A 27626-nucleotide genomic window follows, 5' to 3' on the forward strand; every position below is an offset into this window, starting at 1 on the left:
ATTCCATCCCAATCAAGGATATTCCCTTTGGGAACACCTCACAATTTTGGGAATGACCCCATCCGAACCAAGGATATTCCCTATGGGAACACTTCCCAATTTTGGGATAACCCCATCCCAACCAAGGATATTCCCTTTGGGAACACCTCCCAAGTCACATTTTAAGGAAATAATTTCCCTAAACCCTCCAAGGCCGTTTCCTCCCCCAGGTCTCTGGGACGAGCTGAAATGGGAGCAGTGGGGCAGAGAAATTCGAGGAATTTCCCCTTCCCACACCAGGAATTTCCCCTTCCCACACCAGAAATTTGCTTTTCCCACACCCAGGAATTTCCTCTTCCCACACCAGGAATTTCCTCTTCCTACACCAGGAATTTCCTCTTCCCACACCAGGAATTTCCCCTTCCCACACCCAGTAGGGCCCTGCTCCCACCTCAGCCATTCCAAACGGATTTAAATTCCAATTTTTATCATCCACCTGCACACAATCCACGGGCTCTCATCTCCCCACAACATTCCAGGTTTGGAGAGATCCCAGCTCTCCAAGCTCCCCCCAAATCCCAAATCCATTCCCAGAAATAAAAAGAGATCAGGAAATATTTCCACCAAAATCCCAGAGCAGAAAATCCCTCACAGCCTTTCCAGGGTTTCTCCAAGACATCTCTGATATTGCTGGAAAATTGGGAAAAATCCCAGGAATTCTGAGTTTCAGGATGAAGTTTCCAGAAACATCAGGAATAATTAAAATCTCTTTTCCCTGCAGATTCTGGGATGTTCTGAGCAACACCACTGAGCTCCTTTTGCAAGGTAAGGAATTCCCTCTGGAAAAGCAGAGACATTTGAAATCCAGCAAGGATGTTCAATCACAATAATTGATCCTGCTCATTAGCACAAAAACTGATGGCACTTATGGAAATTATCCGTATTTTGAACCAGGTGATGTCCATTCTGTGATTTAAATAATTTTAATTATCAATATAAAAATTAAACCCCTGTTTTAAAGTATTTTTTCCTTCAGGCTTTTTATTTTTCACACCACATGGGAAGCCAGCTCTTCTATTTTTTTTTTTTTTAAATTCCTATCTCCTGGAATTTGAAATTATCTGAGAAATTAAACTCCAGTTTCTAGGGTAATATCACAAAGTCTGGAACAACATTGAAAAAACTACAGAAAATTTTTAAAAAACCAAACCACATTTTTCCAAAACATCATCGAATTCTGAATTTCTGGGATTCATCCCACAATTCCTATAAAGCTCCCCAAATATTTCCTTTCACCCATGGAAGGAGCACTGCTTGGTTTCCCAGGCTGATTCCAGCTTTGTTATCCTTAATTCTCCATGCAAATCTCATCCCTTTATCATCCTCACTTCCCTTATCTACCCTGAATTCATCCCCACTTATCTGTCCCTCTATTCATTCCCATTTTATTTATCCCTCAATTAATCCCTGTTTTACCAGTCCTTCTATTAATTCTGTTTTATCAATCTCTCAATTAATTCCCATTTTATCAATCCCTCAGTTAATCCCTGTTTTATCAATCCCTCTATTCATTCCCATTTTATCAATCCCTTTATTCATTCCCATTTTATCAATCCCCCAATTAATCCCCATTATATCAATCCCTTTATTAATTCCCATTTTATCAATTCTTCTATTAATTCCCATTTTATCAATCCCTCAAAATTCCTGTATTAATTCCCATTTTATCAATTTCCCAGTTAATTCCCATTCTATAAATCCCTCAATTCCCATTTTATCAATCCCTCTATTAATTCCCATTTTATTTATCCCTCTATTAATTCCCATTTTATCAATCTCTCAATTCCCATTTTATCAATCTCCCAATTAATTCTCATTTATCAATCCCTTTATTCATTCCCATTTTATCAATCCCCCAATTCATTCCCATTTTATTTATCCCTCAATTAATTCCCGATTTATCAATCCCTTTATCAATTTCCACTTTATCAATCTCCCAAAGAATTCCCATTTTATCAATCCCTTTATTAATTCCCACTGATCAATCCCTTTACTAATTCCCCTTTTATCAATCTCCCAATTAATTCTCATTTATCAATCCCTCTATTAAGTTCAATTTTATCAATCCCTCAATTAATTCCCATTTTCAATCTCCCAATTAATTCCCATTTTGAATTCCCAGCAGAGGAAGGTTTGGAGTAACTCAGTGCCCAAAATGATCTCAAATTTCGGTTTGATTTCACTTTTAATGCTGTTTTTCATCTGCTGCCCACCACCACCATCTGGAGAACAACGGGAGTACTACAGGAGGAGAGATTTAAATTTAGAATAAATTTAATTTCTGAGTAAATCTATCCCAATTCCAGGAGGGTTTCCAGGTGGATGTGGGGAATAGGATCAATCCTTTCATATTTTCCTTACAGATTCTCATCTTCAGGCTCCACAACAAAATGATTCCAGAAGAAAAAAAGCCATAAATGAGGGATAATAAAGCAGCAAATCTATATTTTAATAAAGTATTTATTAATATCCTAAGTATTTACCAACCTCTCTAATCCCTAAGAAAGCATTCCAATATTTAATTTTAAACCAGATCAACTCCTCATGGAATTCTTAAAGCCTTGATTTCACCACAAATCCCAGTTTTGTTTCAACATCAAAATTTGCTGTAAACCCTAAAATAAAATCTAAATATCTCCCAACACAGAGAGGGAAACGTGGAGGGATGGTGGGAATGAGCAGCCAAATCTAACCCAGGAGATAATAAGGAGGAAAAAAAAAAAAAAAAAAAGAAAAAAAAAAAAAAGAAAATTGGGAAAAGAATTTTCAAATTGGGAAAAGAATTCTTCAAATTTATTCCTCACACCCTCACTCTTCCTCCTGCCTGGATTTCTTAGCACAAAGTTGGAGTTAGAAAATCTTTCCCACCCAAAATATTTTATATCATAGCTGGTTTGGAATTATTTCTTGGGATCAGCCTCCCTGATTTTTTTTGGCTGTCTCCAGAAACATCTTTCATGCTTTATCCACTATTTTTTTTTCCTTCAAATCTTCAATTAATTTACTTTTTGGATCACTAATAAGCACTGAGCTTGCAGTTCTGTTGGATTTCTATCCCAAATCCATGATTTTTTCCCAACTTTAATATTCCCTGATTGCATGGAGAGCATGGGGAGTCCCTGGGAATTCCTTAGGGAAGAACTGGAATGGGACAGAGCTCAGTCTAACCTGGTCCAGAACTAAAACTGCAATAAAAAATGGGAAATTTAAGCCCAGTTTTATAGGATCAGCTAATTTAAGTGGTCAGAGAGGTGAGGATTAGACCTGAAATAAATTGATATTTAAACCCAGTTTCTGTAGGATCAGCCAGTGTAAGAGATCAGGGAGGTGAGGATTAGGAATGAAATAAAAAATGGGAATTTCAAGCCTAATTTTTGTAGGATCAGCTGATATAAGTGGTCAGGGAAGTGAGGATTAAACCTGAAATAAATGGAAATTTAAACCCAGTTTCTGTAGGATCAGCCAATTTAAGTGGTCAAGGAGGGGAAGATTAGAACTGAAATAAAAAATGGGAATTTTGAACCCAGCTTTTGTAGGACCAGTTGATGTAAGAGATCAGGGAGGGGAGGATTAGGACTAAAATAAACCCAGTTTCTGTAGGATCAGCCAATGTAAGTGGTCAGGGAAGTGAGGATTAGACCTGAAATAAATGGGAATTTAAACCCAGTTCTTGTAGGATCAGCCAATTTAAGTGCTGAGGGAGGTGAGGATTAGGACTGAAATAAAAAATGGGGATTTCAAGTCCAATTTTTGTAGGATCAGCTGATATAAGCAATCAGGGAGGGGAGGATTAGACCTGAAATAAATGGGAATTCTGAACTCAGTTCTTGTAGGACCAGCCAGTGTAAGGGATCAGGGAGGGGATGAGGATGCACAAAGAGGAGCTGGGACAGCGCTGCTCCCCAGTCACACCAGTAACTCCCAGTTCCCGAGGAAAATCGGGAATTTCAGAGCACAGAGGAGCAGCGATGCCCTCTTGTGTTCCCGGAGAGAAATCCAGGAGAAATTCAGGGCGATTCTTCCAAACCATGGACAGAGGCACTGCTGGGAAGGATCAGGATGGGACAGGAAGGTCTCACACAAATGGATTTATAGCAAAAAAATCTTGGAATGTGGAATCTGAAGAAGGAATAGAAATTACAGCAAGTTGTGATATAGAGGAAAAGAATTGCTGAGCCTGGGTAGCTAAGAAGGCAAAGAGCAAGTGAGTTCAAAGGGGCTTTTATGACTGAGAAAAGGATAAATCCACCTCAAACAAAAGATTTTTTTACCAAGCAAAAAGATTTTCACAGACCAACAAAAATGCCATGTTTCAAGTAGAAAAAAATAACTCAAAATTTTCTTCTGCAAAAAAACCCCAAAAACTTCTAGCTTAAACTGTGACACACCAACCTTTTGTGATTAGAAAATAGTAACATGAATATAGTAATGTTAGTAGTTATAATAAGCTATAAATAAGAGTAAAAATATTGATGAATTGTCATATATTAAGATGATCTACAATGAAAAGTAAATAATGAATTGTAACCAGAACTAGAGGAAGCTTTCAGACAAACCCAGAGCTGTGGCTGTCAGCCTGTGGGCTGGGCTCTGTCAGCATTTAAATAATAATAACAAACAGCATTTAAATAATAAATAAATAAATTCCTGTATCATTTGGATACAACAAACAGCATTTAAATAATAAATAAATAAATAAATTCCTGTATCGTTTGGACACAATAAACAGCATTTTCAAGAGTCTGGAGTCCAGCATCCCTCATTTTAGGTCCTTACAAGGCACATTCCAAGCTCAGAGAGAATTCATCCCTGCCCCACAAAAGGGAACATTCAAAAGGTGAACCAACCCCTTCATTGCTAAAATTCCCTGATCATCTAAAATGAGGGAATTCATTTATCCCAGCAATTAACCACAAAACCTGCACAAAAGCTCCTGCAATTCCTCTATCTCAGCTATTCCAGGGCAGTTTAGAAATCCTATTTTCAGCAGGAAAACTCACTCCAAAGGACTTTAACAAATGGATTTGGGAATGTCCTCCAGAGCTGTTCAAATGGAAAGTGCTGAGCTTGACAGAAACCTGGATTCCAACTTGGAATAATGCTGGGAACATGAAACAGCAAACAGAGCCAAGAGAGGAAAGTTCAGAATCTAAAACCAATCCTAAACCCAAGCGCAAGCACAAATTTAAGGTGCAATTAACACAACCTCAATATTCTCATGAGAAACAGAACACACATCCTTACTTTGCCATAAAATCCATTTCCAGCACAGGAACACCCAAGGCTTTGCCTTCCTCCTCTCCCTCTGCATTAATTCCCTTGTTTTGGTGTTTGACACCAGTTCCAGTTTTGGGTCTCACCCCCTTTGTACTCTCTGATGGTTTCCTTGGGATTTATCTCCAGTTTAACTTTAGATCCCAGTGGGGTTTTTCCAACTCTTTTTCCTCACCCAGGGGTGGGAAACACCCAGAGAGTCAAAGCCTTTTCCTCAGGGCTTGGTGGAAGAGTTCAGCACCATCCTGAACCCGTGAGGGTGCAAAGTCAGGAACACAAATCCTCTGGTTGAGATCGCAATCAGAAGTTTTTTTAAAAAATTTTAAAAAATATAAATTTAAAAAAAATATAAAAATTGTTTGTTTAATAAACTTATATCCGTGGTACAACAACTGATAGAGGTTGATTGATTAATATATGACAGATTATTAGGTGTGTGTTTATAATAAAACAAGGCAAAAAGCTGATTTGAAACCAGAAAATGGACAAATGAATGAATAACTAAAAGCAGAATGAAATGAGACTCACCTGCTGCAGTCAGTGAAACAAGGACCTGCCTGAACCCTTCAGGCAGAAGCCAGAGTGCAGGGATTGAATTAAAGCCCTTGGATGGATTGAGACATGTTAAACCACCCACACACAGAATGGAGTTTAGGTAAAAGAATAAGCATCAGTTTGAGTGTAAGTTTAGATGTAAGTTTGAGTTTTAGGATAAATAAGTCAGTCAGTCAGTAAGTTTCAGTGAGAGCTGCAGTGTTTTAGTAAATAAAAAGTGCAGACACCAGAGTAGAAGAACAAGTTCTAGTGAAGGTTATCAAACACACTGATGTTTTCAGGAGAGGCTCCAGAAGCTCCTTGTTAGACACCACTTAGACAAAACAGAACTTCAGTGAGAATATTGCTGACATTTTTCAGCTAGAACAAGACAGATGTACACGTGGTTCATTCGTATCCTGGTGTGTTAAGAAATTTGAATTCTCACAGGTTGAGAAGTAGTGGTTTGAATTTATGTGTTAGCTTGTTGGGAAAATCCTATATAAGGTTATGTATTGGGGAGAGTTGGTGCTTTTTGCTTTTTGCTTTTGCCATTGCTTTTTGCCACTGCTTTTTGCCATTGCTTTTTGCCATTGCTTTTTGCTTTTTGCTTTTTGCCACTGCTTTTTGCTTTTTACCATTGCTTTTTGCCATTGCTTTTTGCTTTTTACCATTGCTTTTTGCCATTGCTTTTTGCTTTTTGCCATTGCTTTTTGCCACTGCTTTTTGCTTTTTGCCATTGCTTTTTGCCACTGCTTTTTGCCACTGCTTTTTGCCATTGCTTTTTGCTTTTTGCCATTGCTTTTCCCATCCCTTTGCTGTGCCTGCAGCATCTCCATCACCCCAGCAGACGATCGGAGCTCCAGCAGCATCACCAGCCCTCTCTGGTACCCTTGGGGACAGCTCCTGCTTCTATTTGGGACTTTACACCAAACCTTAGCCTGGACTTTAATGTCTGTGACTGTACCTTTAATGTCTGTGACTGTACCTTTGAAGACTGATGCACTTTTACAACAAATAACCTTTTCTGCAGCAATCATTCAGAGATAACCAGCACAAATCAGGGGCAGTGACCCCACACTCACCAGTCGGTGTTGCAGCAATCACTCAGAGATAACCCAGCACAAAGCAGGGCACTGACCCCTCACTCACCAGTCGGTGTAGGAGGTGATGGCGATGCTGGGAGGTGGCAGCAGGGGCAGGGTGGTGGGTCTGCACAGCGTGTCCCTGTCCGGGGTCCTGGCTCGCTCCGTCTGCCGCTGGGCCAGCGGTGGCAGCTGCAGATTGCCCGAGCAGCAGCGGCGGCCCCGCCACAGGTCAATGGCCAGGGCGTGGCTGGAGGTGCTGTAGGATTTGCTGAGCCCGCACTCCAGGTAATCCAGGCAGTTCTGCAATAGAGAGCTCTCTGAGATCCCTGAGGGTAAAACCACACTCAGCCAGAGCGAGTCTGGATGAGAACTCCACAACTCCAGAACTGAGTTCTGCAAACAAATTCTCTCCTCCTTGAGGGCAAACCTCAATTCTCCAGCCAGAATGATCCATGGAAAAGAGAATTCCACAATTCCAGAACTGAGTTCTGCAAACAAATTATTTCCTCCTTGAGGGTAAAACACACTTGATTCTCCAGCAGAACTATATCAGAACTATATCAGAACTAAATTCTGCAAACAAATTATTTGCTCCATGAGGGTAAACCTCAATTCTCCAGCCAGAGCTGTTCCAGGAGATGAGAATTCCACAACTCCAGAACTGAGTTCTACAAGCAAATTATTTCCTCCACGAGGATAAAACACACTTGATTCTCCAACCAGAACTATCCTAAAACTTCAGAATTAAATTCTGCAAAAAAACTTATTTCCTCTATGTGGGTAAACCTCAATTCTCCAGCCAGAATGATCCACGGAAAAGAGAATTCCACAACTCCAGAACTAAATTCTGCAAACAAATTATTTCCTCCATGAGGATAAAACTCAATTCTCCAGCCAGAACTACCCCACAATTCCAGAATTAAATTCTACAAACAAATTATTTCCTCCACGAGGATAAACCACACTCGATTCTCCAGCCAGAATTATTGCAGGAAATGAGAACTCCACAACTCCAGAACTAAATTCTGCAAGCAAATTATTTCCTCCACAAGAATAAAACTCAATTTTCCAGCCAGAACTATGCCACAACTCCAGAACTGAATTCTACAAACAAATTATTTCCTCCATGAGGATAAAACCCAGTTCTGCAGCCAGAACTGTCCCAGCAGAACTCTGCCAGTGCAGAACCTGGCCCAGCCTCACTGCTCTGCTTTTTTTATTTGATCACCACCAATGCACTTGAAAAGTCCAACTTGGGATCAGAGTGGGAAACAACATGTATTTATTTATTTATTTATTTATTTATTTATTTATTTATTTATTATTGATTGATTGATTGATTGATTGATTGGAAGTGCTCTAGGACAGCCAAACCCTTATTTCCCACTTTTTTTCCTACACATTCCAAGGGATTTCCCATTTTTTGGGAGCCCTAGGACAAAGCAGCCAATAAAGGCTCCAGACCATCCTTCCAAACAACTCCCCAGGGAATGGGATCTGCAGTTTAATTATTAGGGAATTATGATGATTATGAGGGTAATAATGAAATTAAAAATGCATCACCACAGCAGGTGCTGAGCTGCTGAAACACTGGGATATTTACACCTAAAAAAGGTGGGATCCAGAGGAAATATTCCATAAATCCCAGCAGCATTCCCTGCTCCCTGCCACACTACACTGACCAGAGACCAGCAGAGCAAAAAAACCTGAATAAAAATCCTCCAAACCTTTCCCAGGGGCTGAGTTGTTCATTTTTAATGCCCTGTTCTTATTTTCTGCTTCTTACCTAAAAATCCTCCAAGATCATCCACCAGCAATCAGTTTATATTGACCAAAGAAGACAAAAATCAACTTTTGAGCTCATTTTCACAAGGTGAAAAAAAGGAAAAGGGAAGAAAAATAAGGAAAAATGAAACTTCAGCAGGAACTCACCTCATCTGCAGTCACTGTCATGACACTTCTGCTTTTCTTCATTATTGAGACTCAAGTGCAGCCCAGGATAAAAAACTTCTGGCAAACAGAATTTCTTCAGAGGAGCAACCTGAAAGAGAAAAAAAAGTTACATATTTTTATTTATAAGCACATATAAATTATATATTTATATAATTCTATTTAAATCTCTAGTGTAATTATCCAGAGAAACTTCTGAGAATCATGGCCAGGAAAAACCTCAAAAATCATAAATTTCAACCAGCACCACCTCCATATTCTCCATAAAACCTCAATCCATGCATTTTTGGGGGTAAAAAATCAAAAGGAATGAGAGTCAAAGATTATTTCCTAAATTTTGCTGAATTTGGACAGCAGGAAATGGGATGTGGAGGGATGGACAGGCTGGCTGCAAGATCATTTCTGTGGAAATCTGACCCCTCTCACACCACAACTTTATAAATATTTATTAATTTGTCAATGTTAATTTAAGCAGAATACAGATAATGATAAAATCCAGTTTTTGTTCTGTGGGAATTGAAGAAAATCCAACACTTCCTTTAGTCATGACTAAATTACCATTTCAATCTGACTCATTCTTTCCTGTGCCTTCCCAGAAAAATCCAACACCTGGGATGAACATTCAAGGGGAGAATAAACCACAGGAAAACACTCCAAAGAGGCTTCCTGGGAATTTTTTTTCCTCATGAATATTTTCTCATTGATGCAGACTTTTATTACATTTCCAGCACTCAAGAAAAAAAAAAATCAGTATTCCAGAGGATTGGTTGGGTCTGGGATCAGGGAATGCTGAACAGCAGCAAAGCTTTGTTAATAAATTGTGATGAAGACTTACAAGTCACAAAAAATGAGTAGAATATAAATTAGATTATTATAAGGTGAAAAAGAAAATTTTAAAGATGTTTATAATGAGGGTCTGGGGTCAGGATGGAGGAACCTGGGCGTGTTCTGTCCTTCTTTCTCCTCCTTCCTGCATCCATCTTTTGGGTGATGTTGGCACTTTTAGATTGGTCTAGAGCAGAACCAGACTGTACAATATCAGTGATAGGTATTGGAAGATAATTGTAAATAATGTTGATGTAGTTTATAGTATAAAAAGATAATCCCACCCCAGGGTGGGCAGTGCCTGGGGCTGAGCTGCTGAACAGACCTGGGCTGGGCAGGGAAAGAACTTGGAGATGAGATAAAATAAATCTGAGAACAACAGAAGAGTCTCCTGACTCTCTCTCTGGTGCTCAGGCTGGGACACAGAGACTCTAAAACAAAACAGAGACTCTAAAACAACCTAGGGCAGTTTTGGGAAGCAGAGTCGTTTATGCAGCTCCTTTTTTCAGCCTCTCAATCCAGTTCCTCCCACTTTTCACGGAGGCAGGACACAAATATAGAGTGAAAAAACCAAAACAAATCTGAAATTCCAATAGCAGCACATCCTGCAGTCCCACACCTGCTTCTTCCTCACTTCCACCACATGACTGGAGCAGGATTTTTCCTCCCAACAAAATGCTGATCCTGAAAATGCTCAGAGATGAACCCCAGGCACCTGGACTGTGAATTACTTTTCTAAGGAAAGGGATGAAGGAGATCATCTGATCCCACAGGGAATTACATCATTTGTGAGCTGGGATTCAAATTGCATTCTTCTTAAAAGCCATGAGAGCTTCACAGGGAGAGACACCGACTCAGACAGGGTGACAGCCACCAAAAAAAAGTGACAATCTCAGGTCTGACTCTCCCAGGAGGAACAGATGGGCTCCTGCTTCACATCAAATCACGGAGATTGAAACTCATCCCATAGGCAGGGACTCCTCCCACCATCCCAGGGAGCTCCAACCTGGCCTGGGACAATTCCAGGGAGCCAGGGGCAGCCTCAGCTTCCACCTCCCAAGGAAAATTTGATTTCCAATATCCAACCTGAACCTCCTGTGGGGCTGTTCCCTCTGCTCCTGTCCCTGCAGATCCCAAATCCCAAATTCCCCCGGTGTCCCCTCCTGGCAGGGACTTGTGCAGAGCCAGAAATTCCCCCTGAGCCTCCTTTTCTCCAGGCTGAGCCCCCCCAGCTCCCTCAGGGATTCTCCAGCCCCTTCCCAGCTCCCTCAGGGATTCTCCAGCCCCTTCCCAGCTCCCTCAGGGATTCTCCAGCCCCTTCCCAGCTCCCTCAGGGATTCTCCAGCCCCTTCCCAGCTCCCTCAGGGATTCTCCAGCCCCTTCTCATCTCCCTCAGCCCCTCCTGGGGTTCCAAACCCTTTCCCAGCTCCCTCAGCTTCTCCAGCCCTTGGACACATCCCTAAGAATTCCCCCTTTTATTTGCTGAGGGAAATGTTGTTCTTTTCTGTGACCTTTTCCCGTTTCTTGTGAGCAGCAACAGCTCAAGTGCTGTGCAGAGCTTCTGGCAGCTCTGAGAAATTCCCTCCTCCTCAGAAAACCCAAGCTGTTCTCATTTCCAGCAAAAGCTGAGAAGATTTCACAGAGCTCTGCAAAATATAAGCAAGGGCATCTATTAGCCCTGATGGCAGGAACTTGGGAAAAGCGACTCAGCAAAGAGGGATTTCATGGAATCATGGAATTCTTTGGGTTGGGAAGAACCTTAAAGCTCATCCAGGCTCTAATTCCTTCCTCTCTCCCAGGTGGGTCCAGCCTGGCCTTGGACACTTCAGGGATCCAGGGGCAGCCACAGCTTCTCTGGGAATTCCATCCCAGCCTCTCCCCACCCTCCCAGGGAGGAATTCCATCCAAATCTCCCCTTTTCCAGCTTAAATTCCCTCCCCATATCCCAGCCCTGCCCTTCCCTGTGTCCTGTCCCTCCATCCCTTGGCAATTGTCTCTCTCCATCTTTCCTGCAGCTCCTTCAGGCCCTCAAGGCCACCCTGATCCCACCCCAAACTTCTCCTCTCCAGGTGAACATTCCCAGCTCTCCCAGCAGAGCTGCTCCATCCCCTGATCATCCTGAAGACAAAATCCCACAGATGCATGGGATGAAATCTGATTTTCCCACCCAGTGCTTAAAAACCAGCTGCCAGCTCATCCATGTAACCCACTATTTACAGAAATTCCCAAAGCACATCCTCATGGCCAAGTGTGGGATTTCCAGCCTCTGGATTCCTCCCAACAGCTCCACATCCCTCCTCTGCTGGATTCCAAGAGCTGGATTTTCCCTTGGAGCTGTCACTGCCATTCTTATCTTCACGAGCTTTGCTACCTGAGACCACCAGGATCATCCAGCTGCAGAAGGGATTTTCCCTTTGCTTTTTCCCCAGGATTTCTGGTCTCTCCCAAGGTTCTGGAGAAGGGATTTTCCCACTTTGCATTCTTCCAAGGTCCTGGAGAAGGGATTTTCATACTTTGGTCCCTCCCAAGGTTCTAAAGAAAGGATTTTCCCAATTTGGCTTCTCCCAAAGTTCTGGAGAAAAGATTTTCCCACTCTGGCTTCTTCCAAGGCTCTGGAGAAGAGACTTTTCCCACTTTGGCTTCTCCCAATGTTCTGGAGAAGGAATTTCCCACTTTGGTTTCTTCCAAGGTCCTGGAGAACAGATTTTCCCACTTTGGCTTCTCCCAAGGCTCTGGAGAAAATATTTTCACACTTAAGTCTCTCCCAAGGCTTTGGAGAAAAGATTTTCCCACTTTAATCTCTCCCAAGGCTTTAGAGAAAGGATTTTTCCGCTTCAGTCTCTCCCAAGGCTCTGGAGAAGGGATTTTCATACTTTGGCTTCTCCCAAGATTCTGGAGAAGGAAGTTTCCCACTTTGGTGTCTCCTAAGGTTCCAAAGAAAGGAATTTCCCACTTTGGTCTCACCCAAGGCTCTGGAGAAGGGATTTTCATACTTTAGTCTCTCCCAAGGTTCTAAAGAAAGGATTTTCCCAATTTGGCTTCTCCCAAAGTTCTGGAGAAAAGATTTTCCCACTTCAGTCTCTTCCAAGGTTCTGGAGAGAAGATTTTCCCACTCTGGCTTCTTCCAAGGCTCTGGAGAAGAGATTTTCCCACTTTGGCTTCTCCCAATGTTCTGGAGAAGGAATTTTCCACTCTGGCTTCTTCCAAGGTCCTGGAGAACAGATTTTCCCACTCTGGTCTCTCCCAAGGCTCTGGAGAAAATATTTTCACACTGAAGTCTCTCCCAAGGCTTTGGAGAAAAGATTTTCCCAATTTGGTCTCTCCCAAGGTTCTAGAGAAAAGATTTTCCCACTTTAGTCTCTCCCAAGTCTTTAGAGAAAGGATTTTTCCACTTTGATTTCTCCCAAGGTTCTGGAGAAGGAATTTTCCACTTTGGCTTCTTCCAAGGTCCTGGAGAAAAGATTTTCCCACGTTGGCTTCTCCCAAGATTCTGAAGAAGGAATTTTCCCACTTTGATTTCTCCCAAGATTCTGGAGAAGGAATTTTCCCACTTTAGTGTCTCCCAAGGCTGCCCTGAGCTTTGTCCTAATTGCCAGGCTGAGTTTAAACCCCACATTTCCTGGTTTAAGCCATCAGGCATCGGCATAAAGTCACAAATTTATCTCCAAGAATAAATCAAACCAATTTTCCTACCACTAAAAAAATGTTAAAGGCAGGATGATCTTTGGAATGATCAAGAAAATTCCACTCAAGTTGGGTATGGCCAAAAAAAATCCTTTAAATAATTAATTATTATTAAAACTGTGCCTCAACTCTAATGAGGAGTTTCCTTCCCAGAACTCTTTTCCCTCTGGAGTCAATCCAACTTAAAGCTGGGAATATCCCAGGCAGTCTGCCCCAAAAATTCCAGAATTCCTGGATTTCCAGCAGAGAGGATGACCAGGTTGTCATTTCCCTTCCTTTTTTTCAGCTCCAATTTAAAAAAAAAAAAAAAATCCATATTTTGTTGTCCTTAGGCTTGATGTGCTCTGCAGAATTCCCATGAAACACAATTTTTGAATTTTCACCATTTTTAAGGTGAAATTTTCACAGATTTTCACAAATTTTCACAGATTCCTTTGGCTGGAATTTTCACTGGCCCTGGTTTTATAACAAATATTCCCAGCTGGAGCAGAAGAAGATTTCTGTTTTCCTGATGATGGCAGGGATTTTTAATCTTAGCTCTTTGTAAAAAGCTCATCTCCCATTGTGCAAAAATGAAGTGAAATTAAAAAGCAGCTCTGACAGCTCTGAAGAATTCAGTTCCAGTGTTCCCCATCAGGATTCCCAAGAGAATTACAGGGAAAATGAGGCAGATCATTAAAAGATGCAATTTCTCTCTTCTTTGTTCCTTGAGCAAATTATTTGCAGAGCCTCCCACTCCTCAGAGCAGCTCTCAGAGATCAGAACTCTCATCATTATTATTATTATTATTATCATTATCATCATTATCATTATTTTTATCATTATTACCATTTATTATTATTCTTCATTATGTATTTCTATTTCTATTTTTATTTTTATTTATTTAGTACTATTATCACCAAAAAAATCAATTTAAAACTACACCAAACCTCAAAAAATTCAGCCATGCACATTTTCTATTTCCATTTCCACTTCCACTTCCATTTTTATTTCTATTCTATTCTATTCTATTCTATTCTATTCTATTCTATTCTATTCTATTCTCATTCTTATTCTTATTCTTATTTCTTTAGTACTATTATTATCATTAAAAACAATTTAAAACTACACCAAACCCCAGAAAATTCAATCACACCCATTTTCTGTTTCCATTTCCATTTCCATTTCCATTTCCATTTCCATTTCCATTTCCATTTCCATTTCCATTCTGATTTGGATATGGGAGGGGAGGATGTGACCAAGCCAGCAATGGGAAAAGGGATCTCCAGGATGGAGCATCCTGAGTTTGTGTCCCACATAATCCCACTTTTCTCACATCCCACATTCCCAAACAAAACCATGCAACACCAGCCAAAATCTAATTGCAGTGCCTGAGGAAAAGCTCATCCCATGGTGTCTTGGGACCAAAAGTGACCAAAAGTATCTGTTCTATCACAATCTGTAAAACCAGCTGGGGCAGTGATCCTGATCTCTGTGGGAGATATTCTGCTAATGGGCATCCATTGAAACCAGGCAGGGCATTGTTCTTTATCTCATGGGATATCTCCTGTTCATGGCCATGTTTTATAAACCAGGCAGGGCATTGTTCTTTATCTTTTCACAACCCATCCTTCCTCCAGCCAGTCATTTTCTGCTCATGGCCATTGAGTCCCACTGTGGCACTGATAAAATTACTGCATCCCATTGGGAGTTGCTCCAGCCAGGGGGAAGAGCCCAACATTTCTTACCAAGATAAAAACAGAGGGTTTGGGACACTAAGGGAGCCCCTTTCTCCACTGGACTCCAGAGGAAAACCGGATTTCTCCACATCCCCACTGGAGCTTGGGAGGGAAACTGCACCTTGTACAGGAGCACTGCTCCAGCTGAGCCACATCTGTCACTGCAGGAGGATGCAGCCACCATGGGATGGGACTGCTGCCAACACCCTGCCTGACGGGTGTCAGGCTGTACTCTGACTGTGTCAGGGTTTGGGGTTTGTTCTTTGTAGTGCTGTATTTCTATTTTAATTTCCCTAGTAAAGAACTGTTATTCCTAATTCCCATATCTTTGCCTGAAAGCCCCTTGATTTCAAAATTATAATAATTTGGAGGGAGGGGGTTTCCATTCTCCATTTCATTCCTGCCTTTCTCAGCACACACCTGTCCTCCAAACCAGGACACGTGGCCAATTAGAACAAACACTTCCAGATCAGTTATCCAGCTTTTCTGGCACACCAAAAATCCAAATAGAAAGGGGAAATGAGGATTTGTGCCACAACAAATTCCTGCTGCTGTTTAAATCCTGTCCTCTCCTTCCCAGGGAAAGCATTCTGGAGCAGAGAAATTGCATTTTCCTCAATTTTAATCCAAAACTGCAAAGCCTGGCTTTGGGAATATTCAACAAGATGTGACAGCACTGTGGTCAGCTCTAAATCTGATTTATCTCAGGTTTTTTTCCATGTTAGTAATTTCCAGACTGAAATTTCTGTCTGCCCATCCAATAAATAAAAGGAAATCAAGATTAAAGGAAAAGCATTTGGCATTCTGGAAAAGCTCCCATGTTTTCCACCAGCCACATCCATATTTTATTTCAGATATTTGAAGTGGCATCTTGGACAGCACTAATTTATAACAGGAGCTAAAAGGGGGGAAAAAATCGGATTTAGAGGGACATTTCAGCTTTTTTATTCCAGGATTTTTCCTCAGAGCCAAAGCAGATGTTCCTGTTTCCTCAGACTGAGGTTGTTTTCTTTCCTTCTGGATCTGATATTTTGCTTCTTGGGCAAATATTTGCATTATTTTTGATGCCAGGCTGAATATCAGCATTTTTTTTTTTAATGAAAAAATGATTTAACTCATTCTGCAATTTTCTCCCAAACAAAGCGCTCTGAAGTGAGGTGAAAGTGGCAATTCCAACATTTTCTCCCAACTTCTCCCAGTAATTTCTTTCCCAGTTATCAAAAGCTCCTTTAATTATGTAGAGCGATCCTTGCACTGCCTCTTGCTGAATATTTTGGGAAGTTTTTATCCAATTCCATCACTTCAAAGGCTGCAATTAATGAGGAGAGCCCTGTTCAGTAACCCCTGCTCCCAAAATTCTCATTTCCCAGGGATCATCTCCGGGTCCTTGTGTGTGACACCATAAAAAATCTGCCTCTTCTGGTTAAATTATTCCATGAGGTCGCAGAGGGAATTGAAAAAAGCGGAAATTCTGAAATTTTGAGATGTAGGAGTGTGCCAGGATGTTCCAAGAGGAATCTCAACCTGGATCCATCCAGCCTCACCAGGAAAATCACAATTCTGGGCAATGACAGCCACTGAAAATGGAAAAAGCTGCCAGAGGATGGAATTCCATGGGATATTGGGAAGGAATTCTTGGCTGGGAGGGTGGAATGGAATTCCCAGATTTGCTGTGGCTGCCCCTGGATCCTTGTAGTGTCCAAGGCCAGCCTGGAGCAGTTTGGGACAGTGGGGATTTGAGGATTTTTCATTTCCTTCCCAACCCAAACCAGTCTGGAATTCTGGGATTTTGGAGGCTGAGGCCTTGAGGCATAAAAGGAACATTTCAAGCTAATCCAGGAGATTTTTCCACCCAAATTTGAGGCTACTTGGAAAGAACCAACAACACCCAAATATTTTATTTTCGGGCAACCACTGCTGCAAATATAAAAATACAACACAAAAGTTCTCCAAGTCATAGGAACGACCCAACTCCACAGGATTTCTTATTTTATTCTTAGGATGTGTTTTCCTTGGAGAAAAAATGCAGATTAAGAGGATGCACAAATCCCAAATCCTGAAATCCCCACCCAGCTCCCTGAATTCCCAGAAGAACATCAGCAGAGGAGTTTCCCAGCTCTCATTTTCCAGGATTACTCTGCTGGAAAGTCAAAGGGCATTCTTGTATTCCTGGGGGAAATCCAGCAGGATTTAATCACTCCATGGATTATTTGGGGATTATTTCCCAACTTTTCCAGGATCACAAGACATGCAGGGAGGGAGGGGATGAGCTGGTTTTCCTGCTCAGGATTTGGGACATCCTTGTCCCAAAATTCCCAGGAAAAGGAAGAGGAAAGAAAGGGAAGGCAAGAGGGAAGGAAAGGAAGAAGGAAAGGAAGAGGAAGAGGAAGAGGAAGAGGAAGAGGAAGAGGAAGAGGAAGAGGAAGAGGAAGAGGAAGAGGAAGAGGAAGAGGAAGAGGAAGAGGAAGAGGAAGAGGAAGAGGAAGAGGAAGAGGAAGAGGAAGAGGAAGAGGAAGAGGAAGAGGAAGAGGAAGAGGAAGAGGAAGAGGAAGAGGAAGAGGAAGAGGAAGAGGAAGGAAAGGAAAGGAAAGGAAAGGAAAGGAAAGGAAAGGAAAGGAAAGGAAAGGAAAGGAAAGGAAAGGAAAGGAAAGGAAAGGAAAGGAAAGGAAAGGAAAGGAAAGGAAAGGAAAGGAAAGGAAAGGAAAGGAAAGGAAAGGAAAGGAAAGGAAAGGAAAGGAAAGGAAAGGAAAGGAAAGGAAAGGAAAGGAAAGGAAAGGAAAGGAAAGGAAAGGAAAGGAAAGGAAAGGAAAGGAAAGGAAAGGAAAGGAAAGGAAAGGAAAGGAAAGGAAAGGAAAGGAAAGGAAAGGAAAGGAAAGGGAAGGGGTGAACAGGGAAAGGGAAGCTCCAGCTCTCCCTCCGTGGGCTCCCAGATCCCTTCCCCCAGAGCTGAGTCACACAGATCATAAATTCCAACCTCACTTCCCAGTTACTATAACAACTTCATGGATTTCTTCTCATTATTAATTACATTCAGCCCTAATCTGCTGCTCTGGGATCAGGCACTCCAGGAGAGCTTTTCCCTTGTCCCTTCTCCCTTCCAAAGGTTTTTCACTCCCACATTCAGGTGCTCCCCTCGTGAATCTGCCTCCATGAAGATAAGGAAATGCTGATATTCCTCCCTTTGAAAACTCAGAATAGAAGGAAATGGGTTTTTTTCCTCAAAACAAACAAGATGCCCAAAATAAAACTGCAGTATCTGGGCCCTCAGCTGTTTTCCTGCAGCAAATGTGGAGCAGGGAACATCTTGGGATAAAATCCACCCCAGTCCTTTGGAAGCAAAGCTGGGAGCCAGAGCAGAGGAGCAGCTGGGATCTGATTTCTTGGGGCTGGATTGCACATCCTCGGGGTCTGGTCCTTTCCTTTCCTTTCTCCTTTCCTTTCTCCTCTCCTTTCCTTTCTCCTTTCCTTTCCTTTCCACTTTAAATCCCATCCCATTCCACCATCCCAGGCTGCTCCAAGCCCTGCCCAGCCTGGCCTTGGACATTTCCAGGGATCCAGGAGCAGCCAAAGATTCTCTGCAAAACCTCAACTTTACCCTCAGAAAGGAATTTTTCCCTCCCACCTGAATTCCCTCGGCTTGGGAACAGCCTGTGCCTCCTCACAAACGACTGCAGGTCTCTGATGGAAGTTTTGGCAGATTCCCAGAGAATTTATAAATGAAAATCCCAATACCACTTGATCCATTTATTTTTAGAAATGTGTCTCCTGCTGGCTGAAAGAAAAAAAAAAAAAAAGTCCCACTTCAAATACCAGCCCAAAATTATAGAAAGCACAGGGTGCAGAGGAGAACCTGAACTTCCTGCAGCTGGAATGGCTCAGGAATGAAGCATGAACTGCTCTTTTCTCTTTTGAACCCCTAGTTTCAGGTGTGGAATGAAGCATTCCTGCTCTTTTCTCCATGAATTCCCCAGTTTTAGGTGTGGAATGAAGCATTCCTGCTCTTTTCTCCATGAAATCCCCCAGTTTCAGGTGTGGAATGAAGCATTCCTGCTCTTTTCTCCATGAAATCCCCCAGTTTCAGGTATGGAATGAAGCATTCCTGCTCTTTTCTCCTCTCAATCCCCAGTTTCAGGTGTGGAATGAAGCATTCCTGCTCTTTTCTCCATGAAATCCCCCAGTTTCAGGTGTGGAATGAAGCATTCCTGCTCTTTTCCCCTCTCAATCCCCATTTTCAGGTGTGGAATGAAGCATGAACTGCTCTTTTCTCCATGAATTCCCCAGTTTCAGGTGTGGAATGAAGCATTCCTGCTCTTTTCCCCTCTCAATCCCCAGTTTCAGGTGTGGAATGCAGAACTGAACCCATCAGCAGAGCCATAAAAACACAGGAATTTTTTCAGCCCTATGGAGAACACTCCTGAGCCCACAGAAAAAAGGGAAGAGGATCTGAGCCCACAGAATTCCAGCAGGGCTAGAATCCCTCCCCAGCTATTTTACACCTTCCCAAATCATGGAAATGACGACTGGATTCTATTTCCAGCCTGAAAACCCTGCTTTAGTCACCAAGTCACAGATAAACACAGGGCGAACATTTTTGTGCTGCCTCCAATTTTTTCCATCTCAAATGACAAATTTCCATTCATTTCATCCCTCTGATTAAAGGGCACTTGTTACACACCTACAAATACCCTTTAAAAAGCCATCAGTGCAGCCACAATCCCAAAAATAATTCATGTTAGTGTGGATCTGAAATCCACATTATTCCCAGCATCAATCCAGGCTTGTCCCAAGGGCACAATATCAATAATAAAAACCAAAATAGGAATGATTCAATAACTCTGATGGGGAAAATGGGAAAAGGAACAGGCAGGAATAGCCAGGAATATCCCAATCTGAATTCTGGGAATGGAAAAGGGAATTTTGGAGGGTTGGCTGCCATTCCATGAGAGGATTTGAGATTTATAAACAGACAACCCCAAAAATGCTGCCTCGATTTCTCCAGCTCAATCCACACCAGGAACACCTCAGGTCATAGAAAAAAATCCAATATTTCATCCAGGAAAACTCCCCAAAGCTTCTTAAGAGTCAGGAAGAGTCTGCTCAGACCTAAATCATTATTTTTTAATCATAAAGCTTCTCTGGTTTTCTGGGAGTCTAAATAAATCCCTTATCCTGCATTGAGGAAATATTTGAATTTTCCTACACAGTCCTGACTCAAGGAATTAATTACAATTATTTTACATGACAGGAGTCTTGCACTAAATGTTTTTATGCTGAGAGTGGGTGATTAAAAAACAAGCAAAGATGATAAAAATGTATTTTTCTACTTCCTTTCAGTGCCTGTGACTGGACTGTTTTTCCCTTTTTTTAAAAAAAAAGAAAAAGGATTTCTGGGAATATGGCTCCAGAAGGAAATGAGAAATGAGGTGAAATAAATGTTTATTTTTATATTTCTTCTGCCTGACTTCATTTGAAATGAACACTGCCTAGTTTTTACTTTTCTTGGGAAAAGGCATGGAAAAATCTTCCATTTTTATTGGAATTGATTCATCACAAGCAGCTGGGAAAAAAACCCCTCAGTGCTGCTGTGGCTCCTGCAGGAAGAAGGAAAATAGGAAAAACACAGACCCAGAACTGGACACACACAAAAAACATCAAACAGTGGAAATACAGGCAGGGATTTCATGGATTCATTAGGAAAGGGGCTTGGGATAGGAATTTTGGGATGAATTCCAGAAAAGAAATGCAGAATAGAGAATTGAGTGCAGAGGGAAGAAAGAAGGGAAAGAAAAAGCCACAGAAAAACTACTCAGGAGTATTCCCTTGTCCCAGCCTGGGAAGAAGAAGAGGGAAGGGATCCCAACAATTATTTGGGATAATTAATAACATTTATGACACTTTTCCTGGAGCTGGCCATGAGAAGCCTCTATTGGAATTGTCTCAGAGAATTCCTGCCATGGAATTCTTGGGATCAGAGGGTGCTGCTGCCCCCATGGAACCCCAGATCTGCTCCTCCTGCCCTGGAAAGGCCTCTCCCCAAGGATCATCTGGAAAAAACTTCCTGTTTTCCTCTGAGGATCCCAAAAAATCAACACAGAGTTTTCCAGCAGGAAGAGCAGCACCTCTGGATGGAGCAGTGTGGGAATCCAAACTCTCCAAAGAACCTCCCACATCCTGGAGAAGGGGATCAGCCTGGGACAAGCTCCCTGCTTTCCTCTGAGGATCCCAAAAAATCCACACAGTTTTCCAGCAGGAAGAGCTGCACCTCTGGAAGGAAATCCAAGCTCTCCAGGAATATTCCACACTTCCTGCTCTGCTCTCCTTGTTTTGTCTCTCATTCCTGAGATCCTGGAGATCTCCAAGGATCATCTGGGACAAGCTCCTTGCTCTCCCTAGGATCCCAAAGATCCACACAGAGTTTTCCAGCAGGAAGAGCAGCACCTCTGGAAGAAATGCTGGGAATCCAAGGTCTCCAAGAATATCTCACATCCTGCTGTGCTCCTGCCCTGTCCCTCATCCCTGAAATCCTGGAGAAGGGGATCAAGCTGGGACAAGCTCCCTGTTTTCCTCTGAGGATCCCAAAAGATCCACACATTTTTCCAGTAGGAAAAGGAGCACCTCTGGAAGAAATGCTGGGAATCCAAGCTGTCCAAGAAGATCCCATATCCTGCTCGAATCCTGAGCAGTTCCAGTGACACTTTTGCAATGTAAAATGGGATGTTTCTATTTCCAGGCAGGAGTTGAGAGGAACCCCACCAAACAGAGCAGCCTCGCCCTGAAGGTTTCCTGAAGATTTCCTGAAAGTTTCCATTAAGGTTTCCTGAAAGTTTCCATGAAGGTTTCCGAAGGTTTCCATGAAGTTTCCATGAAGGTTTCCATGAAGTTTCCATGAAGTTTCCATGTAGGTTTCCTGTAGGTTTCCATGAAGTTTCCATTAAGGTTTCCATGAACATTTCCTGAAGGTTTCCATGAAGATTTCATGAAGGTTTCCATGAAGATTTCCTGAAGGTTTCCTGAAAATTTCCATGAAGATTTCCTGAAGGTTTCCATGAAGATTTCCTGAAGGTTTCCATGAAGGTTTCCTGAAGGTTTCCATGAAGTTTCCATGAAGATTTCCTGAAGGTTTCCTGAAGATTTCCATGTGTCTGTCTCTGATTTCCTCCTCAGGAGCTCTTGTGCTGCTGGATCATTTTCTGCTTCTCCCTTGAGCTGCTGCTTTCAGAGGCAGTGACTCCTGAGGATTCACCCTTCTGGATTCCTCTCTTCCCAAAGTTCCTGCTCCCATTGTTTATAAGCACCTTTGGAAGTGTCCCTGTTACAAGCAGCTTCTCTCCACATATATCTCCCACATTTCCCAAGAACTCTAGCAATCCCTAGATTCTAAACTGCTAAAATCTACCTAAAAAGTTTTTATTTTTTTATTTAATCCCTAAATCTCTAGATTTTCTGTGCTGTTTATTCCCGTGGCTTCCTCGAGCAATTGCTGAATTACAAAAGCATGAATGGGACAAAAATCAATGACAAGAATTTATTTTTCCATCTGAGCACAGTGCTAATCCTTGCCCAAAGCTCAGGAGGGATTTACCCTGCATGCCCATCCTGCAGGCAGCAAATATTCAATCCAGATCCATGGGACTGACTCAGAAGCTGAGTTTTGTTTAGCAACAAGGTTAGAGAAGGTTTTCTTCTACCTAGGGAAATTTCTCCCTTTCTTTCTTTGCATTTCAGGTTTTAGGCACTAAAGCTGATTCTTGCACATGAGGGAGAAAACTCCAGCAAGTCTCAGATTCCTTCAAAGCTCCAGACAGTGCCTTTATTTTCCTTAGCTCCCAGAAGAAAAACAATTCCTTGGATGTGCCAGAGGCACCTGAGCTCACAGAGGAGCCCAGGCAGAAACAAAACTGGAAATCTGGTGGTTATTTACTTGAGCAAAGGGTCAACTTCTCATCTCCAGGCTCCACTGAAATAAAAGCACAGCATCCAAAAGAATCCTGAGGAGAAATCCTCTGTGTCAAAACCACCCAGGGACTGCTGTCCCTACAGCAGGTGGAGACTCCCTCTGGGTTTAGAAGAGCTCAGTGAATTCTCTGCTTTATAAACACCCCTGGCATCAGTTTTCCCTCTCTGCTGTGCTTCCCTGGCTCTCTGGACTCTCCAAGGCTGGATTGTTTCCTTGGATCTATTTTAGCTGACCTCTTTCCCCTCTTCTCTCTTCCTCCACCTTCATTTGTAGCAGAGAGAGCTCTGCTCGTTGTTCCACAAGATCTGCCTCAAACAGTGAAAAAAAAAATCCTTTTATTGAAAAAAAAATCTTTTTATTGAAAAAAAAAAATCTTTTTATTGAAAAAAAAATCCTTTTATTGCCAACATCCCTGTCCTGCTTCCTGCAGGCTGGGAAGACTCGGCTGAGGAAGGGAGAAGGAGTTTTGTGTGTTCTCTGTGTCCCCCTGCTCCCCAACACCTCCTGCACTGCAGGCAAAGCCCTGCCAGCACCAGCAGCTGCTCCCACCAGAATCAGGTCAAACGTGGGGTATTATCCCCCAGCAAATTAATTACAGAGCAAACGAGGCTGAGTTAACTCTAACAGCTCAGTGCAATGCTCTCAACAGCTGCCTGCTAAGGAATATTTCAAATATTGCTCCAAATGCCGTCCCAGTCTGCAGCCATGGGAGCACAGCCCAGCCCTTCACAGAGCACAAAAGCACTGGGGACATTTTCCATCCTCCTCCAGAAACAAAGGGGACATCAGTGCTCTGATGTCACCAGAAATAAATCTGATTTACCCCCTGAAACACTGGCATGTCCTCACTTCTCACTTCACAGGACAATGGGAATGCTGTGACATTCCTTGGGCAACCAACAGGAAAATCTGAGGGGAAAATCCCAGCAGGGAACGCCAGAACCACAGCAGGATTTAATGGAAAACTGGGGCTGAGCTCCAGCTCATCTCCAACCCAAAGGGATTTTGCCCACTTGGCTCCAGCCCCCACGGTTTAAAGATCATAATTCAGCATCTTCTGGTGTTCAGCCCTGATGGTACCAAGTTTTTATAATTTCATCCCAAATAAGCAATTTTCTTCTCTCATTTTGCTCTGTAAAATCTCTCACTCTCTGCAATATCTTTGCTTCACACTGTCCCAATTCCCAAGCTGTATTTTCAGCACCACCAAGATTGTCCTTAACTTCTCCCAGGCCCTGAATCTGCCTTGGTTCCACTTCAATCCCATCAGTAAAAATATCCACAACCCTCTTTGCTTGGCTTCCAGAGAGGAGAGAAACTCAGGAAAGGAAAAAAAATCCCACAAAACCCCACATGAACAGATAGAAAAGGGAGAAACAAAGAAAAAAAAAAGGGAATTTATTTTCTGGATTTTCCTCCCCTGAGTTATTTATACATAAAGTGTGTCCTTAAGTGGCCAAACAGAGGAAAAGCCGAACTCAGGGTGCACAAAATGCCATTTCTAAGCAGCTGAATAAGCAGGGATTTAATCCAGCCCCATCTCTAATCTGTTTTCTCATCACTGCCAGCAGTGCCAGCTGCTGCAGCACCAAGTGCAGGAATTCCATGGAATCATCTCCTGCTCTCCCAGGAACTCCCTCTGATCTCTCACACTGCTTGAAAAAGGATAAACCATTTTATCTTTTCTTTATTGTTAAATTTTTTTTTTTTTGTCTTTTTCCCTTTGCAAAGTTTCTCAGACTTGTGGAGACTTCTGTGATTGACAGGGATTATTTTGCCAAGTTTTGTGCTTCAAGAACACTCTGGCAAAGGGGCCCTTGGTCTAATTAGACACCTAATGAGAAATTAAGTTAAAAATTAAATTCAAAGGCTTGGATTTTTCAATTATGCTGCATAACCAAGAGGAAAGTTCTTAATTTAGTTTCTCTCTTTACCATTCATCAAACTCAAGATTCTAACCTGAATAATGGATAAATCCTTGAATTATTTGGGATAGGAAGGGCTCACAGCCTGGCTTTCCCTGCACGTTTTAGCAGCAACAGGATGGCATCAATTTGTTCTTTTTTTGTAAAACAAGCTTGAAGCTCAGAGCTGTTTTCATAATTCAAGAAATTCAGCTGGAATTCAGCTCCCCCAGCTCAAGCATCCCCCTGCATCGCCTGAAACCAAAACACTGCAGCAGCAAGGAGCCCAAAGTGAAGCTGACAAATTATTTTCATTCTCTAAACCGAGAGAAAGGGGGGAAAAGCCCCCCAGAGCATGAGTAATAACATCAGGTAAAAAATTCTTTTCCTTCAAAGCAATATTTCATATAAATATCCTTTCATCTGCTTGCAACAGGCATCAAGTTTAAGGGAGTTCTTTCACCTCATTATTTGTCTTACACTTTCCCAATGTTGTTTGGGTTTTTTTTCCCATCTGCCAAGGCTGTATTTATCCCACTGCCACAATTATCCAATTTTCTCTGCTGAGGGAACCATATAAAGATCGAAAATTGGAAAGACAGGCACTTAATTTAAAGGAATAAAGGTGTTTCCAAGCACTGTTTTGTCACTATTTTTCCCAAATGTTTAAAACTTCCCACATTTCTGCAGGGACAGCTCCACGTGGATCATTCCAAGGAAAGGATTCCAAACCATTCCAATTAAAACCTGCCATTTTAATCAGGATTTCCCTATCCATGGCTATTCATTTCAAATATGGAAATTCCAGGGATTTGATTGGAATGACTTTTTAAAGGAGCCTTGTGTTCCCAGAGACGATTACTCAGCTAATCTGGGTTAAGCTTCCTGATGGATAAATCAGGATTTGAATGCTGAATAAGGAGAGGTTTCCATGTGATGTGGGAAGAGCTGGGAAAGTAAATACAGAAGTGGTGGAGGAAAAAACCTGAATATATTTTGGAAAAAAAACAGCCAAAAAGGCTGTTTGCTTCAGCTTCATATTTAAGCATTGCACTAAAAATTATTTCCTGGAATCTAAAATGTCCAAAAAAGAGAGAAAAGGAGGATACAGCTGTACCTGGAGCACCTGAGCAGGCACAAGGAAACATTAAAATAGATGAGATGACAAGAGAAACAGAGAATTCCAATGAATAATGTGCCTGGGAAAGCACTTGTGCTAACAAGCTTTTATTCCAGATGATTTATAGATCACAGATCTGTTCATAACCTTTTTAACCAGCAGCTCCCTGTCTGGAGCTGATAATGAGGGATGCTACAAACGAGCATCTCTCTCACAGTGGCCTAAAAAAGTTCCCTGATCCGCTGGATTTATGACCTGCAAATGCAATTATTCAGCTTTTTCACTGCTGCTTCTTATGGACACCAGGATTTTCAGAGGAAAGAAATAAAAGGTATTGTAAGGATTCTGCTGGGAAGGGTCTCAACCAGGAATTCTCTCCTTAGTCCTGGAGCTCTTGGGATGTTTCCTGCAGCAACAGATGCTGAGCATCACACAAAATAACTCAGCGCCCTCCCAGCCCTAGAGATCACAGCAAACACAGTTCCTACCCAGAACTGATTTGTAATTCATCATCCTCCACCTGAGGAGGGGAAAAAGCTCCTCTTTGTGCAGCCACAACTCCCAGATCCTCTCTGAACTCGCAGCTCCCACCAGGACTGGGAAAAGGAGGCTCAGGAAAAACAAACGGACTCAAAGCACACGGCAGGGAAATGATGCAGAGGAAATGTCTCCGGCAGAGGAGCATCGGCAGCGCTCAGCCCGCCGGAGAGCCGCGGATCCGGGCTGCAGATCGCTCCAGAAAGGTTTTTGGGATGTTTGGGATGTTGGGAAGGGGAATCCTGGGGCAGCCCCCATGGCACGGGGCTGGAAGGAGCGAATCCCGGGAATGCGGCTCCGGGGAACAGCCGCAACGCCGGGGAAAACGAGCGGCTCCAACAGAAACTCGAGGCAGCGACAATACAGGGGAAAATTGACGGGAAATAAAAATACACATGGAATATCTAGAAGGTGCAGCGAGAGCAGAAATAAAGTAATTTTTAAAACCGATTTAAGTGTACATCCGCTCTCTGGCAAACCAGTTTGTTTGTTGGGTTTTTTTTTTTATTTCTTAAGGCCATCCCCCACGACAAAACTTAACTGGGGCCAGGCAAACACCCCACAAGTGACTCGGTCCTTGGGTTCCATCGGGCACGGAGAAAGGATCGGGACCCCCTCAGGGCCGGGCAGGGCTCCCTCAGAGCCCGGTGCCATCTCAGCTTTGGGCATGGAGAAAGGATCGGGACCCACTGGGACCCCTCAGGTCAGCGTTCCCTCACAGCCCGGTGCCATCTCAGCCCTGGGCAAGGAACAGGGACCGAGACCCACAGGGGTCCCCTCACAGCCCGGTGCCACCTCAGGGCCCGGCACGGAGAAAGGATCGGGACCCACTGGGACCCCCTCAGGTCAGGGCAGGCTCCCTTCACAACCCGGTGCCATCTCAGCCTTGGGCAGGAAGCAGGGACCGGGACCCTTCAGGGCCAGGCAGGATCCCCTCACAGCCCGGTGCCATCTCAGCCTTGGGCACGGAGAACGGATCGGGACCCACCGGGACCC

General features: G+C 42.7%; 1 protein-coding gene across 1 annotated transcript in view; it reads right to left on the reverse strand.

Annotated features, from left to right (window-relative positions):
• The window catches only part of LOC117000142 (cAMP-specific 3',5'-cyclic phosphodiesterase 4B-like), a 170840-nt gene that overhangs the window by 142893 nt on the left and 321 nt on the right, over nucleotides 1-27626 (reverse strand). The window contains exons 2-3 of the mRNA XM_033067545.1: nucleotides 8868-8976; nucleotides 7000-7235 (exon numbers count right to left, since the gene is read on the reverse strand). Of these exons, the coding sequence (XP_032923436.1) occupies nucleotides 7000-7235; nucleotides 8868-8909 (278 nt within the window). The 5' untranslated portion in view covers nucleotides 8910-8976. The remainder of the gene's footprint in view (nucleotides 1-6999; nucleotides 7236-8867; nucleotides 8977-27626) is intronic.

Source organism: Catharus ustulatus, chromosome 9 (genome assembly GCF_009819885.2).
Source record: "Catharus ustulatus isolate bCatUst1 chromosome 9, bCatUst1.pri.v2, whole genome shotgun sequence".
Taxonomy (NCBI): Eukaryota; Metazoa; Chordata; class Aves; order Passeriformes; family Turdidae; genus Catharus; species Catharus ustulatus.